This window comes from Coptis chinensis, chromosome 9 (genome assembly GCF_015680905.1).
Source record: "Coptis chinensis isolate HL-2020 chromosome 9, ASM1568090v1, whole genome shotgun sequence".
NCBI lineage: Eukaryota > Viridiplantae > Streptophyta > Magnoliopsida > Ranunculales > Ranunculaceae > Coptis > Coptis chinensis.
The window spans coordinates 82593132-82610630 of record NC_141464.1 but is presented as its reverse complement, the minus strand read 5'-3'; the positions used below and the strand labels follow the sequence as shown (position 1 = coordinate 82610630).

General features: G+C 38.4%; 1 protein-coding gene and 1 long non-coding RNA gene across 2 annotated transcripts; both read right to left on the bottom strand.

Annotated features, from left to right (window-relative positions):
* Nucleotides 1-1290: 1290 nt before the first annotated feature.
* LOC147478767 (WPP domain-associated protein-like) lies at nt 1291-7083 on the bottom strand. The gene is given in 8 exon segments (XM_086582378.1): nt 1291-1755; nt 2308-2380; nt 3064-3165; nt 3927-4053; nt 4321-5182; nt 5185-6342; nt 6344-6668; nt 6945-7083. Coding segments are annotated over 6 exon segments (2568 nt in total). The 5' UTR covers nt 6591-6668; nt 6945-7083; the 3' UTR covers nt 1291-1755; nt 2308.
* Nucleotides 7084-15200: 8117 nt separating this feature from the next.
* Nucleotides 15201-15921, bottom strand: LOC147478766 (uncharacterized). Its single transcript, XR_015207279.1, has 3 exons — nt 15827-15921; nt 15333-15422; nt 15201-15237 (listed from the first exon to the last, which is right to left on the bottom strand). It is a non-coding gene; the product is annotated as an uncharacterized LOC147478766 (long non-coding RNA).
* Nucleotides 15922-17499: the final 1578 nt, after the last annotated feature.

Below are 17499 nucleotides of genomic sequence, written 5' to 3'. Positions count from 1 at the left end.
TTGGGTTCAAATAAATATTCAAGATTATTCTTTTTAACATGTACCACGTTAATTTTTTTGGGTGTGGTAGAGCTGTAATTGTTCAAAAATGAAATGTTTCACTTTCGAAAATAAGTCGTGCGTTTTGGACAGTGGCAATATTTAAATATTTGCAAAACTGAGGATAAGTGCTAAATCAAGGGGGCTAAAACACCGGTCTTTTTAACATATCTTATTTGTATTTACCTTTTAATAATTTGTAAAACAAACATGACGAGGGTATAAGAGAAAAATACACTGTTCACGAGACAGTTTTCTTTAAAGTAGTTAGATGTATTGATGCTAAAGTTGATAGACTTATATATTGGGACACGGTGTGGGGATGGTGAGCATATAACGATGAATTAAGGCTGGATGAGATTCTGTATACCAAGAAAGAACGAAGGAGAGAGCCTAAAAAACGTGACTGGTACCGTTCTCCATTGAGTTTAAAAACAGGGGGTATCTCAAATTAACCATTTTATCTTAGACAACAAAAACGTACTACCATTCTAGTGAGTTTAAAAACAGGGGGTATCTCAAACTAACCATTTTACTTTTTACAACAAATCCGGTACTCTCTCAGCTCTAAAACCATGCCTTATAGTGTAAAAATTTTGAAGATGACTTTGCCCCTTGGCTGTTTGCTTGTTTCATAAATTCAGGATAATTTTTGATATTCAGATACCTGAAACCTGGAAATTTTGCTGAATTTTTCTGAATTTTAGGAAAAAAATTTGTAGGAAAAACAAGCATGACACTTTAAGCTATTCAGTATTCACTGCATAGGATACTGAAGCAATTTGTTACCAACCTAAAATCGTCCTAAGTTAAAAAATACAAATAAAAATAAATGGGTGAACTAGTGTTATCCCCCACTAGATAAGCCAATTAGGATTTCTCCCCCCCCCCCCACTAGATGGAAAATTAGGGTCTCTCTTCTAAACATACGGTCAATTTAGTTTGACCATTAACTTTTCAAGTCAAATAATTGAAAATTACACAAATGCCCTCATTGTTTAAAAAAAAATATTCAATTTTAATTAGATGGAGATATTTATGTTATTTTCAGTTATTTGACTTGAAAGTTAATGGTCAAACCAAATTGACCGTGTGTTTAGGGGAGAAGACCCTAATTTCCCATCTAGTGGGGGGAGGGGGAATCCTAATTGGCTCATCTAGTGGGGGATAACACTAGTTCACCCAAAATAAATTTTAGAAACAAAAGGTGAAGCTACTAGCAAATATTAGTAAGTGACCAAGTCCTTAAACTACATGAAGTCAAGAACTATTTTCTTTTCTCACAGACATTTGTACATAAGCATCTTATACAAGAAACAAAAAACAGGAGGTGTGTATGAAGAAAAGAGTTCTATTCATTGTGACAGATATTTGGTATTGTCAAAAGTGAGAAACAGATTTCACAAAGCTACACCTAATATACACCACTAATGCAGCGTCTGAACAAGATCACCCAACTTTAAGCTTCTGTAACAGGATAACAGCTCTGCCTCGCCCCTCTTTACGTCTGTTTTTCTTTTGTGTAGGAGCAACAAAAATCAACTAGTATAGCATGCGATCTGCTTAACTGGTGAAACAGCTTGAACACAATACTATACCCTTGCCTTTTTTTGGCATTCCTTGTATTCTATATTCCCTTGCAAAAGCAACAAATGTACACCTGCTCAAAATGCTGGATACATCTAGTGCAAACTCTTACTAGTTATCCTGTTAAGACTTAAGAATCAAAGAAAAGGTATTTTAACTGAGTAGTTCAAAATTTTCATTCCTATATTTATAGGTTATAGATTCATGGCATATTTTATGATTAATGAAATAGCAATGGTTTTTCTTACAAGTAATACTACAAAATGATGAGATAAACATGCATACAAAAACTTTGAGCTGCAAATGTCGCTCTGTCAATAAGTCGAAGTTACTTTATCATTTAAAAATTCCTCTAGCCTTATCTGTATATATTCCTTGAAGCTATACATATTTTGCTTACAATTGGAGTATTTTACCGCATTACTTCTTAATTCTAAACATGCCATCTCATATAGGTAGCCAGTATAAACAACCTCATCCAACGTGATAAAAAAGAGCCAATGCCCATAGCACCAACAACTGGGCTTTTGTTGGTCACAGAAATTAAATTAAGTACTAACATACAACAGCTCATAATCAAAGAAGTTATTTTACGAGTAAACAAAAGACTTCTCGAGAATAGCATCCAATCAAATTAAAACAAAGGAGAAAAAAATATACAAGGAGTAGAGATTTAGGTACCTTAACATGATGAAATTGATTTAAAAGATTCAACACTTAATTCTCTTTTAATTAATTTGAGGATCTCCATAATCTGCAGAAAAAATTAGCTGGATGAAAAATTGTCTTCTAAATGCAACATTAATAATTAGCACAAGCAAATATGAAAAATGCAGAGCCTGAATGACTATGCGGGTATGTAAAAAATCTTTTAGAATGCCAATTAGGAAAAATTACTGTAGAGCCTGTGGAAACATCAAAATATTTCCAACATGAATTAAGAAAACTAAGAATAAACTTATCGCTCTAAGAAGAGAACAAACAGTTAAACAGAAATGAGTAGATAAGCAAACCTGAGACGACTTTAATCAGAATATGAGAATTTAAATACACGGAATTAGTGAAATGTCTTCTCAAGAAGTCGTTCAAGCACTTTGACATACATATTATGAATTTGTCGTGTGGTGAATTAAGAGTATCCTGTTGTGTTCTACCACAGTTTCAATATATAACTTAATATTCAATCATTAGTCACATTCACATTACTTCTATCATGTTCATGAATACCATATCAACTTCTAAACTAGTTGAAGTACTTCCATGAAACATTATAATCTCTTAATCAGCTAGAATAAATATCAAAAGATTTTGCAACCAGTTCAGGTTTAAGTCCTAAGCAAATTTATCTAGCATAATGAAGTAGTTTCCTCGAAAGAATGAGAAATCTTTATAACATGAAAAAGTAGTAAAACAAGGGTTAAAAAATGGGCCACTTACTCCGGGATAATGTTGCAGTATAGGCGAATAGTGGTTAAGTCCTATATATATCTTTTCAAGAAGGCTTAGAAGAGCATCCACTTCATCACCTAAAAGATCAACCTGCGGTCAAAAGAGTAATGTTTCATGAGATAGATTGTCAAAACCAAATTTGAAATTATCTCCTATAAAATAGCTTTAAGAAGAGTTTACAAAGGAGACTGATTATGGACACATATATCACAAGTCACAACTGGTGTGCAACAAATAAGTCTTCAGCTTTCCTACAATATTATTTTTATTGAGCACAAATTCAATTATCCCAATGATTTTTGAACACATAATACTGACTGAAATTCTTTAGATAAGATGGGGAAAAAAAAGAGTTGTTACCAAGAAATGGATGTGGTTGTTTAAAGGTAACTAAGTACACAACTAACAGATGTAAAATTCAACACTTCCCCGTAATGATATTTATCAATTAACAGTCTAATAACATTTATCTATGTGGTATTGTAAGTAGTAGGTGCAACCAAGGATTTAACTAGTACACAATTGAATATAAATATGAGTGAGATGCAACCAAGGATTTAACACTCCTGCCCTCTCTTTTCCCATTTTATTCTCTTCTCCCCTCTCCCTTCACTTTCTTTTCACTTATTTCTTTATTTTTAGCTTCACTACAATGATACTAGATTATCTTTATATACAATGGATAAGTTAAGTTAAAGCCAGCACAATGCTCATTTATAACAAGATTTCCTTTGTGTGTATCTTTAATGAGTTTGAATCCAACTCAATGCTCAATGACTATATTATTCCTTATAATATGGAGTCTATCATGGAATAGTACACAAAACCAGACGACGTGATAGTTCAGATACCTCTGCTTCAGCCTTCTGAAGGTCAGAATATCTTCTTTCCAGTCTTTCCTTGTACACCAACTCTGATTTCCTAGATAAAGCAGGATTCTGAACAAGTGGATACAACTGAAACTTTAACCTTTTCAACCTGAAAAAAGAAAACGAAAACTTATGCACTTGACATAATTTAAAAGTTTGTCTTTGTAGACAAATCCTAAAAAAACCAAATTATATACTTAAACTACTCTGAGATGATGCCACAGAAATGAAGTGTTTAATGCGTAAATTCATTGTTTCCGAAGTATAATAACTTACTTCGGACAGGTCAACATAGTTTTTCATGTTAATTCACCCACTTCACTTGTTTTCTTTGTCGTGCACATGCAAGCAATAGAATATATCATAGATAGATTACCTTAAATTATTCTTTTCAACAATTTCCATCGTCTGTCCTTCAAAATCAGCAGCTGTTTTGAACAATCTTTCGACATATGTACTAAGCAATTCAACTTGCTTTTTCTGCCCCGATTCTCTGGCTACAACCAATGATAAAGCATTTTCCTTCTGTTGAATAATTACTTGAAGCCTTTTCATTTCTTTATTTGCTTCCTCCAAGTCTTCTATGGCCAGCTTAAGTTTCTTATTTAATTTGGCTATTTTGTCCTCATATAAATGTGTTTGCCCCAAAGCCTCCTCCAACTTACTCTTTATCATATTTGACTCCCTTTCAGTCACAGAAACTAATTTCTCCTGCTGAATTGCTTGGTCTTTAAACAAACTCAAATCCTGATAAAGTAGATCAGTGCGCTCCTTCTCTTTCATTAACTTGGAGCCAGTTTCCAGGGCCACCTTTTCCTTCTCTTCCAGCAAAGCTGAAATCTTGACTAGCTTATGGTTTAATTGATCCTTCTCTTCAATCACCGAGTTTAAGGCCTTCTCACTTTCCAATACTGATGCTTCAAGGGAAACTAACCGTTCATTTTGTCCCTCATATTTCATCTTCATGAGATTTAATCTACGCTCAGCATCCTGGGCCGCTTCTCTGAAAATAGTTCCACAAATCTCTTGCATGATAACTGACTCCATATTTAAATCTTCAATGTCCCATCTGCATATTGCTCTGGCATCCTTAGCAAATTCTTTAAAATACATTTCATAAAATTCAAGTATTGCTACAAATTTCATATTAGACTCCTCTACAGACCATTTGATTTTTCCCATCAATTCCTTGAGAATACACTTATCCACATCTTCTCTGACCGAAGTTTCAAACTCATATCTTGCATATCACATTTAAGCTTCCTGATCCGTTTCAACAAGTTTGCCTCTGTCACAAAATGTTGTGATATTTTGTCTGCAGCACTAGACAATTGCGATGACAAGTGCTTGACCTCTTTGCTCTTGCTTGTAAGCAATCCCTTCATCTGTTGGTTCTCAGAAAGGAGGGTATCGATTCTGTTCTTCAAATTGCATATAATCTCATTATTCCCATACAGCACAGATAACTTCTCATTCTTAAAGAGCACATCATCTAATTTAACCATGAGTTCTGGGATCTTTTTCCGAAAGGCTTCAAACTCTTTATCTTTCCGCAATGAAGACAAAGGACCACTTTCTTTAAGGAATTCTCTTCTGAGGCGGAAATATTCTTCAGTAATCTCTTGCACTTGGGATTCATGGTTTCTTTTCATCCTGGTAATTTCAGATTTAAAGAAGCTCACAATTTCATCCTTTGTCATGTGTTTTAGGGAGGCAGATTCCATTGTCTCAGACAAATCTGTTTTAGACTCCTGATTTTTCCCATTTGCTTCCTTTATGAATTGTGAGATATCACTGCTAAACGCCTTCCGAAGGAAATGGTCTTTCCTCTTTCCGTTAGTGCATTGTTCACCACTCTCGTCTGATCCATTAAGAGGAAACTGCCCCATTTCAGGACTGGACAAAGTCCTAGAGATGATATCTAGTTCTTGGCGTAAGCTTGAAAGTTGGTTGATTTTAGCCAGTTGGTTTGTATATTGACTACCAGACAATTGGGGTCCTTGTTTCCATGAATTAATCTCAAAGTCCTCCAGGAAGCCCCTTATAGAATTCCGAATAACCATAACTTCTATATCATCTTCAAACTTCCTCTGATCCCGCCACTCACAAAGGGATGGCTTTGACAAGCAAACCAGATTTTCGACCCGCATGCAAAAAGTGTTTACTACATTCCTCAATGTGTGGAGTGTTTGAGCTACCCCTACCCATTTTCCTGATTCTGTCCTTTCACTCTGCCCGGGAAACGCATCACACCTTTTGACATCCTCGATCTTTTCCTCAAGCATACGAAACTGCTTTTCTGATACAAATTTTAAGTTACGGACACACTCTTCCACAGTATCCTGCCCTACTACATCAGCTGACTTCGACTCGTCAAGTTTATACGCACCCTGACTCATAGAACTCTAATCTCTTCTTCAATGAAGCCACCTCCTGTTCTTTAAGAGCAATTTTCTCCGCAGCTTCTTCCGTTACAGCATTCACCATCCCCTTGATAACCGAATCATTAACCATCCTCGAAATTGTCAAACAATCATCAACATCTTCAAAATAAGAATCGAAATTAGCCACAATTTCATCTTCGATCTTAACACCGTTACAGTGACTACTCACTTCCATTGACCCATTACCACATGAATCCTCCATAATTATATACCAGACCTTGAACAAAAACTCAAGCAAGCTTCCAAACTCCAATCATGAAAAATCAATCTAAAGTGTCACCTACACAAATCCATTTTACAAAACACTCAGTCATCAAAAACATCAAAAATACCCATTACAAAACATAAACCAAAACAACCAAAGTTGACTAAACTTGCACTAAACAAGTTATTATATAACATTAAAAGTGACACACAGCTAAAAAAAAACCATCAAAACATAATAAAGAACACATTTTTACAGAATATAAAAGACTAAAATAACCAAATTTGCCCACACTAATTTGACTTTTCATTATAAAGAAATAAAGAGTTGAGAAGAACAAGTTAAACATACCTACTTAGTACATACAGTATAGCTTTTATCCGTTGTTATGAGTGTTGGCCTCAAAACCCAAGATTTTCCCGCCAATTCTTCCTGTTTTTTTGTTTGTCTCTAATAAGAAAGATTTAGGGTTTTTGAGATTAAAATGTTGGTCATAATTTTGACTTTTATTTTTGGCATAAAAGGAAAAGTCAATAATTTTTTTTTTTATTCATATAAAAATTTACACTTTAGACTTTTTAGTGGTGTCATACTTTCATTTTCATGTCAGTGTATAGTAGATTTGTTTGTATTTGTTACCTACCTACCTTTGACTAGTAGATTTAAGGTATCAATTTTGACTGAAACTATTGAAATTTTGACCATTTGTTGACTTTTTATGTCCAAATGCATTTTATATTTCTTGTGTAAATATATATTGTATGGGAGAATCACTTGTACAAATATCCTAATGGATTCCAGTCATGGAAGATATAGCTTTCATTGGTTGAATGACTCTCAAATGCAACAACTACATGGTCTTTATCAGACTGCTGTAGCTTGCTTGAAAATGGTAAGTCATTTCTCCTTGCCTTGTGCACCATGAGAATTGCGGATGACCATTCAGAAAGTTCCATGAGGTGAACCATTTCTATGCTTGTAGTCAACCTTGTTGGATCTTTTAGTAGGATTGTCTACAGCCATGACAATGTTGGGGATTACACCAATACCAATCGGTTCCCCACTACACAGATAACTTGTATGAACACACTTCAACTCCGGACAAAATCTAAATATCAACTACAACCTATACTAACATGCCCAACTCATTAAACAACTATTAACAAATGAGATAATAATAATAAAAGCGGTAGAAGCAAACCACAACACAAAGATTTACCGTGGTTGGCCAATGATGCCTACTTCCACAAGAGCCCGGTTCTTAATAAAATGGGAAGGAAGATTACAATCTCTCCTTTTGATCTCTCACCTTCTTAGATCACTCTTTATCTCTTTTCACGGGTTGTATCTCTCAAAAGGTTCTCTTTGTTTTAGTGCGGATTCCAATCCTTCCGACTTATGCGGTTCGTTAGGTTAGGTTTTCCAAAACCTTGATTTTTGGTTTTATCTCCAAAACCAAATTCAGCGGATCTTGTAGCAAGCCCCACGAAAAATAGACACGGCGTGCTGGCGCTTCACTGAGGAAGTCGCTGTGAAGACTGAAGACTGGAAATTTCGCTTTGAGCGTGGTCGCCCTATGTTCTTGGAACTCGAAGGCCGAAGTCCGCCTACTATCGAGGCGGTGGTGGCGCTTCGACTTATCGCGATGCCGAATTAAGCCCGTTTCGTCGACTCGGTTTCTCTCCTCATGTGAGGGATAACTCGACAATCTCCCCTCGAGCGGTGAGGGGCTACCTCCATGCAATTGCCAAATCATCAGGGGAGGTGTGTCGCCATTCCGCAATAGCACAACAAACATCAAACTTACCTTTCGGTAAGACTTTGGTCATCATATCCGACCCGTTCTTGTCGGTATGGATCTTCTCGATACACAAATGCTTGTCTCGAAGTACTTCTCTAATCCAATGATACGCGACGTGTATGTGCTTGGATCTAGAATGAAAACTTCGGATTCTTGCTTTCGAGTGGATGGCGCATTTCGACCGTCATATATAACTACAATTTGTTTACGCTTTAGCCCTAGTTCGTGAAGAACCTCTTCATCCATAGCAACTCTTTTGCAACACTTTCGGTGGCCGCAATATACTTTCGGCTACGTAGTGGAGAGGGCAACACACTTTTGCAACTTAGATTGCCAAGAAACCGCTCCCCCGCAAAAGTAACCCGGATAACCGGAGGTGGACTTCATCAGTCAACATCACCGCCATATGCGCATCGGTGTAGCGCTTCAAGTAAGGGCTTACTTCCACCAAAGCACAAACATGATTTGGAAGTGCCTTTGAGATATCTCAATATCCACTTAACACCTTCCCAATGCTCTTTACCCGGATTTGTGAAATCGCTTTACCACCCTAACGGGCGAAAAGCAATGTCCGGTCTAGTACACACCATGGCATACATCAAAGCGCCCGCTGCGGATGCATAAGGAATCTTTTCCATCGACTCGCTCATGCTCACCCTTAGGACACATCTCTTTGGTCATGCGGGCGGCCACCAAGCGGACAAACCGACGGTTTCGCTTTTGATCCATGTTGAATCTCTTCAACACCTTCTCAATGTAGCTTTCTTGAGAAAGCCACAACTTTCCACTCTTTTCGTCACGAGTGATCCGCGATCCCAAGTATACGCTTTGCTTGACCCAAATCCTTCATCTCAAAGGACTTACTCAAGTCTTTTCTTCAGCTTGGATATCTTGTTGATGTTTGGGGCGACTATCAACATATCATCCACATACAATGATATAAAGACAATGAAATCTCCATCCGGAAATCTCTGAACAAACGCGACAATGATCCGGGCGGACTTCTTGTATCCTTGCTTCACCATAAAGGAGTCAAACTTTATGTACCAGCATCTCGGTGCTTGCCAACCCATACAAGCTCTTTATCGGCTTTGCATACTAGGTGCTCCTTGCCTTTGACCTCAAACCCCTCCGGGTGGTCCATGTAGACATCTTCTTCAAGGTCTCCATGAAGAAAAGCCGTCTTAACATCTAGCCGCTCAACCTCTAGGTTCATACTTGCGGCCATACCCAATACCACCCGGATAGAAGTCATCTTCACTTCTGAGGAAAAATCTCATCAAAGTCAATCCCTTTCCTTTTGACCCGAATCCCTTCACAACAAGGCGAAGCTTTGTGCCTTGGGTGAGGATTGTTCTCTCATGCTTGACTTTGTATATCCACTTATTCTTGAGAACTTTTCTCCCTGTGGGTTTCTCAACTAACTTCATAAGTGTGATTCTTATGCAAAGAATCCATCTCGTCATGCATGGCCTTCAACCACTTTTCTTTGTCGTACGCTTCAAGTGCCTCTTTGATAGTACATAGGTTCTCCACCATCCGATAGTACGCACGCATTATGTGGTGGATACTGGTTGAAGCTAGTCTCTCTGTCGGACCTCCTTGCCCCATCTGGCCGGTGCCTCGGGAGGATACACTTCGCTTGCTCACGGTGGTGGTTCATGCATCTCATCTGCATCTTCTATACCAATAGGTTCTATCCCATCATGAGCAATAGGATTCTCGTCGCGAGCTTCAAACTCATGGTTCTCTGCATTCTCAATGCCTTACGACGCGTTCCACGGTGGGAACTTCCGGTTCGAATCAACAAGATCATTGGTGAAAGCTTGTAGCTTCTCACCCTCCTCAAAGTCCGCTATGGTTTGGTCTTCTAAGAACACAACATCTCGACTTCGGATTACTTTCTTGTTAATCGGATCATAGAGTTTGTAACCAAACTTTTCATCTCCATAACCCGAAAAATGCACCGCTTGGCTTTGTCATCAAGCTTGAATCTCTCATCCGCCGGAATATGCACAAATGCCCCGCACCCAAATACCCTCAAGTATCCATAATCAACATCTGCCGACCATACTCTCTGCGGATAATCACTATTCGGAGGCTTTCTTTGGTGACGGGTTGATCACATGCTGCATTATGCAGACGATTGCTTCTACCCAAGAGTTTCTAGGTAGCTTAGAGTGAGATAGCATGCATCTTATCCTCTCTACAATGGTGCGGTTCATTCTCTCGCTATTCCCATTCATTTGCGGTGTCTTGGGAACGGTGCGCTCATGACGAATCCCATGACTCGCAATACTCTTCAAATGGCCCAATGTACTCACCCCCATTATCCGGCGAATACACTTCAACAACTTCCAGTCTCTCTTTCCACCATCTTTGTGGAATTTCTCAAACACGCCAAGTACTTCATCCTTGGTCTTGGACTATAGGCCCATATCTTTCTTGACGATCATCAATGAATGTCAAGAAGTCACGAAACTCCGGTGGGACTTCACTCTCATAGGACCACATAAGTCCGTGTGCACTAGTTCAAGGACGGTGTCCTTACGTGAGACGGGAATCTTTGGAAAGACACCGTGTTGCTTTCCTACCAAACAATGAGTACATGTATTTAAATGTGTACCTTTAATGTCCGGCATGGCCTTTTGCTTAGCAAGAACTTCCATCCCTTTTATGCCCGTGTGATACGTCTCTTGTGCAGTTGATTGAGGATGAAACTTCTTCTCACGCATTCGCGTTACGCTTTACACAAACTAGCGTGTTTTGTAAAGAGAGCAAATTTTCTTTCCTCCTCGGAACGCTACAATGGAACCTGCGGTGGGTTTCCATACCCGTTACCAAACGAGTTTACAAAGCCATCATCATCTAATTTCGGCCCGAAATTAGGCTTAGCCGTATGTCGGGGACATGTCTTACATCCTCGAGTGTCAAGGTGTAGCCGACATTGGTTTCTACATGAACATCTCCAATGCCTATAATCTTGAGACTCCATCGTTACCCATCCTCACTTCACCATATTCACCACAACGTAGGTAGTGAAGAATCCCAATGCGATTGTGGACGTGATAGGATGCTCCTCGTATCTATCACCCACTCAGTATCTCGACATGAGGTACTCGGGCGGACACACCACTGTCGACACAATTCCCACTAGGTCATCGACTAGTGCGGTAGTATCTCTGCTGTGTTTCCGTTCCTCCGCACCATGTCTTCATGTACCACGGTTATTCTTCTCATCCCTCTTCGTTGTTTCGCGACTCATATCGAAGTGGCCTTTGGTGGCACAATAGTAACATTGCCTCTGCGCCTTAGGAGTTCTAGCTTCACCCCTAGATTTTACATCATCACCTCTAGAACGAGATGGTTTTTCGCCGACCTCTCCCCGTTTCTGCGTGAAAAGGACCTGCGAGTTAGAAGAGCGCTTCTTGCACTCCTTCTAGTCTCCTCATTCAACAAAGGCGTGGTAGCCATCTCCATGGTAACAATTCCATCCTTGGTCGCTCCATGTAGAGAAACCGCTAATGTCTCCCAACTTTCGGGTAGAGCCTAATAGAAACAAAGCCTCAACTTCGTCTCCCAAATTGATCTTCATCAAATGCATCGATTGATGATATTCTCGTACTTCATTAAGATGCTCGGACATTGAAGAACCTTCTTTGGTACCGGTTGCAAAAACTTTAACGACTAGCACTTTGTTTCCACCGACTTCCTCTCATAAAGGTCTTCGAAGTTTCTTCCATAGGACCGAAGTCGTAGTCTCTTGGGCTACATGGTGAAAGACACATTTGTCGTCAATCCACTGTCCGAATGTATCCAATCGCTTTTCGTCAAGCTTTTTCCACTCAAATTTCATCGATCTTTTTCGGTTTTACTCCCTCATTCTCGATGGGAAGTGCCAAGTCCTCGCGGTATAGCAAGTCTTCCATCTTGGCTTTCCGGATGGTGTAGTTCTTCCTATTCGGACTCATCATACGAAAGTGTTCGCGGAATGGTCCATCTCTACAAGTTATTTAACCTCAAATCTTCTCGGGAATTTCGTCAAACACCGCCCGACAAAGATTCGGATAACACCTAAAGCTATTCTAACCGGCTCGATACCACTTGTTGGGGATTACACCAATACCAATCGGTTCCCCACTACGGATAACTTGTATGAACACACTTCAACTCGGGACAAAATCTAAATATCAACTACAACCTATACTAACATGCCCAACTCATTAAACAACTATTAACAACCGGATAATAATGTAAAGCGGTAGGAAACCACAACACAAAGATTTACCGTGGTTCGCCAATGATGCCTACTTCCACAAGAGCCGGTTCTTAATAAAATGGGAAGGAAGATTACAATCTCTCCTTTCGATCTCTCACCTTACTAGATCACTCTTATCTCTTTCTGTGGTTGTATCTCGTAAAGGTTCTCTCTTTGTTTTAGTCCGGATTCCAATCCTTCCCGACTTTATGCGGTTCGTTAGGTTAGGTTTTCCAAAACCTTGATTTTTGGTTTTATCTCCAAAACCAAATTCGCGGATCTTTGTAGCAAGCCCACGAAAAATAGACTCGAAAGGCGGCGCTCACTCTGAAGAGCGAAGTCTGAAGACTGGAAGGCTGGCTGGTTGCCTATGTTCTTGGAACTCGAAGGCCTGAAGTCGCGAAGGCTATCGAGAGCTGGCTCGACTTAATCGCGATGCCGAATTCGCCCGTTTCTGTCCAGCTCCAGTTTCTCTCCTCATGTGAGGGATAACTCCAACAGACAAGAGGTGTGGTGTTGAAAGTTGTGAAGTGGCATGAGGACCATGATTGCAAATGTCTGATTATTCAACACCTGGACAGAATAAACTCAATTAGTTCAGTGATACAAATACATACATAAACGAAAGAGTGTAAAACATGCATTAAATCCTCCTCGTCAAGGAGTGAAAGATCATAGCAGAGAAAGTACAAGTTCGGGTAAAGTTGATTATAGAACTGATTGTAAAGCGTGTATATCATTGAGGAGAAGGAGTGGGAACAAGTGGGTTCTGTCAAAATTACATGATGAGCACAACCATGAAATGGAGCCTTGGAATAAAAGACAGAAGCTTCAATCTCTTAAGAAGATGAGTCAAGTTATAGAGAAAATATGTGTCTAGTGTAGGAAATCCTAGTGTTGGCTCCAGTGAGAGAAAATCACGGAATGCTTCGAGTACAAACAGAGAGTCCGAAGAAGTAGGTGTACGTTGAATACAGACACAAGCTCGTTTTTGTCATCCAACTCACTTTTGAGTTTTGAATATAGAACTTGAGAGGGAGGATCTTGAAGCTATTTAACTACTTTCAAGTCGTGTTGGGTGCAACATTCCTATGCCTATCTAATGATGGAGATGCCAAAAAGTACCATAATACTAACAGATCGATCTTTTAGTATGGGGCTAGTTTCTTGCAAAACCTTACAAAAACCAATGCGTAGCACAGGGTCACATACAACTAGTTTATACTTTATACTTATCTATAATAAACAATCAAGTGATTTTACTGATAAAAAAAGACAATAACTAGATTTTCATATAACAAAATCACTTGTAAACTGGGCAACAAGTCAAAATGAGACAATTGAAATTTTATTTAACTCCTATGATCTTAAAGTTACATAACTTCACGTAAAATCACTACAATACCAATTGAATTGATCCATGTCTTTGGCATAACGCCCCATAGCTACAGCTTATTTTTAATCCAAACAAGACATGGAACAAAGTTGTGATCAACACAAGCATGTTTTAGTAACTCAAACAAGACATGAAACAAAGTTCTGATCAACACAAGCATGCTTCAGTAACTCATTAATTAATGTATGAACAAGGCGTATAACATAATTTTGGAATTAGGAAAACCGAGAACTAAATAGGGCCCAAGACTAACTTTTGTACCACTAGCCATTTGGCCCGCCCTATGGCCGGCCTTGCTACATAGATAGCTAATTACTCAAAAACCTAAAGTCCACTTGAATAAATAATATATGTATATTGATAGCTAATGATTCATTGCATACTTTGTTTGAAGGGTTTATGTTTTTCTAATATTTTTTGAAGGGGATTGCAAACTATCAAACCTTGATCTAGTAAGTGTAAAGCGTACATATATTTTTTCTGGCTTATACATCAACAGTAGCGAAAGACAAATCGATGTCAATTTCAAATCTAGATGAGAGTCCTACCTTAGCTTTTCACCGCTTGATCGAAGCATTTGGACAGACTAACTTGGCGATTATATTGTAGCATCAATCCCATGAATGCATTTGATCTCACTCACCAAATACTCCACTATGACATTGTCAAAGTCCTCCCCACCCAAGAAAGGATCGTGTTTTCCTACAATGTTGACTGACCGATCGATAGCCAAAAGAGTCGATTTCTTGAGAGGTCAATCTTCAGGAACACATTTTATAGTCTGTTTGATATGCAAATAAATTGGATTTCTAGTCCCAATTGATGTATGGATGAGTTGTCTGCCAAGTTTTGTGAGTGTAAATCCGGATATCAATCTTAGAACTATATCGAACCACTATTTGTATCTAAAATTGACTTCTTCCAAGGTCCACTCAACAGAAGATCATTTAGAGGACCAACGGAGTAGGAAATAACATACAAAGAACTATTCAAGGGAAACTGAGCAAATGGGCATATAAGTGATATGCCACAGATTGCTCTTAAAAAACAAATGGCTAACGACATTTCAATTATGTAATGCGGATACTCCTACATACTAATTGCATATGACGGTACATGTTCTCTGACAATTTTTGCTTCTAACTTATAAGAGCTAGTCCAGAGGTGAAAACCATGATGACTCAAAGATCTGTCACACAACAGATAATAAGTACAATAAAAATAAAAACTTTGGTTTAATAAACAACAAAGTTTCACTATTAATTTATAAGTAAAAATAAGCACCTTATCCCAACATTTTTTAGCTTTCTTTCGACTTCTAATGTTTTGCAACACACTATCTTCATGGCGTAGCTTCTTGAACCTGTACTCGCACTTAGAAAGAGTAAAAAAATATTAGGGGAGGAATTTGACCTTAATATTTGAAATTAAATGATGAAAAATGGTGATAGTGGTTGAAGTTTATCAATATGAGACCTACTGAGCATAGATGATGTCAAACTAAAAAGCAATCATCTAGCATAGATTGAATCTAAACGATAAAGATTGAACCAAAACAGAAATGAGGCTCCATGACAAAAAAAAAAAGTTTAGTGCTAGAGGAGGCCTTATGATGGCAGAGCCAAAGAGGTTGGGGGCTAAAGAAATGAGAGTATGCCCATCAGAATCAACACTTGAAACAATTGATTTTAACAGTATCACTCAAATTAAACAGGTAAGAAAATGACAAATGTAGGTTAAAAAAAGGAGAGCAAGTGAAGGGGGAAAAAATAACTTACTTGCATCAAAAAGTAAAAGAAAATGGTAAAACTTATGGCATAGAGACCACCAAGATCAGCGAGGAAGCTCACTGCATTAACAAACAATAAATCGACATCGATTACTCGGTGAAGACTATGAAGCTTGAGCATGAATAAATAGTATCCCCCTAGATTGCATCCTCCAAATTTAAATAGTATATATTTTAGAGAGAGAGAGATTCAAATGTCTGCAGATTTAATGGAGATAAGATTTAAGAAAGAGGTTTTTATCTACTTATCCATTTTAGGTTTTTATGTATTTTGAAATCGGCCAAAAAAGGCGTAGAATACATTTTTTTAGATAAAATCTGATGTGTAAAGTAGAGCTGACGTGGGTCACTAGGAACATTCTCAACTACTCAGTATTAATGGTCTTAGATATATGTGAAACTGACGCACCAAATTCATTCCAAAAGGTTTTAAAGAAAAAGGACTGAAACCCATCCGTTCGCTGGCCTTTAAGAGATCCAATCGAGTTAAGTACTTTCATGATTTCATCTTGAGTAGTCTATATTTTCTTCCTCAGTAACTGACAAGATTTGGAGAAAACTTAGATGATTTGGTCATTAGCTAAACTGGTTTATATAGAGTTATACATCGGCTAGAAATGGGAAAATCCTACTCTAATCCCTTTGATTGAGGGAAATCATAATCTACAGAATAAGGAAATTATGTAGAATAATACAATATCTCCACACTCCCCCTCAACTTGATTTCTAAGGAACACCCAACTTGCGAGACAAAAAATAGAAAGTGATCTCGTCCAAGTGGCTTGGTGAAGATATCAGCCACTTGTTGACCAGTAGGAACATATGCAGTGGAAATAAGTCCATTTTGAATCTTCTCGATCACGTACTAAATGACAATCAATTTCAATATGTTCGACGCGCTAGTGGAAAACAGGATTAACTGCTATATGAAGTGCAGCTTGGTTGTCACAATAAAGAAGAGCTGGCCGAGATCGTGCAACACCCAAGTCTCTAAGTAGATATTGGAGCCATACTAATTCACAAGTAGTAGACACCATTGCTCGATATTCCGCTTCAGTAGAGGAGCGAGAGATATATACTACTTTGCTTCTTACTCTTCCAAGAAATCGGTGAAATTCTGAATGTGCAATAGCCAGTGATCGATCGTTGGGTATCAGGACAGCTGGCAGAGTCACAAAAGGTATAGGATCCCTTGTCCTGGTGATTTCTTTAGGTAACGGAGTACACGAAAAGCAGCATCCATATGTGATTGGAGAGGTTTGTGCATAAATTGACTGAGTAGTTGAATTGAGTAAACAATGTGATCAGGTCTCGTAATAGATAGATAAATCAAACATCCAACCAATTGGCGATGAGAAGCTAGGTCTTTAAGGAGAGTCTCCTCTGAACTTAGTTTCATGTTTTGTTCCATGGGGAAATCAGCTGGACGTGCACCTAATATCCCTGTGTCGGACAAGATATCAGGAGTATACTTGCGCTGAGAGAGATGCTTGGGCAATAATTCACCCTAAACACATTAATGAAGTCGTAGGGGTGTTGACTGTAGTAGAGGAGAGACTGAACTATGTGGTTGTCTACGTGCTTTCCAGAATCAAGTCTCCATGTTCTTTGGTGAGATGAGAAGGGGTATTTATATGTGAATGATTATTTATTGCCTAAGGA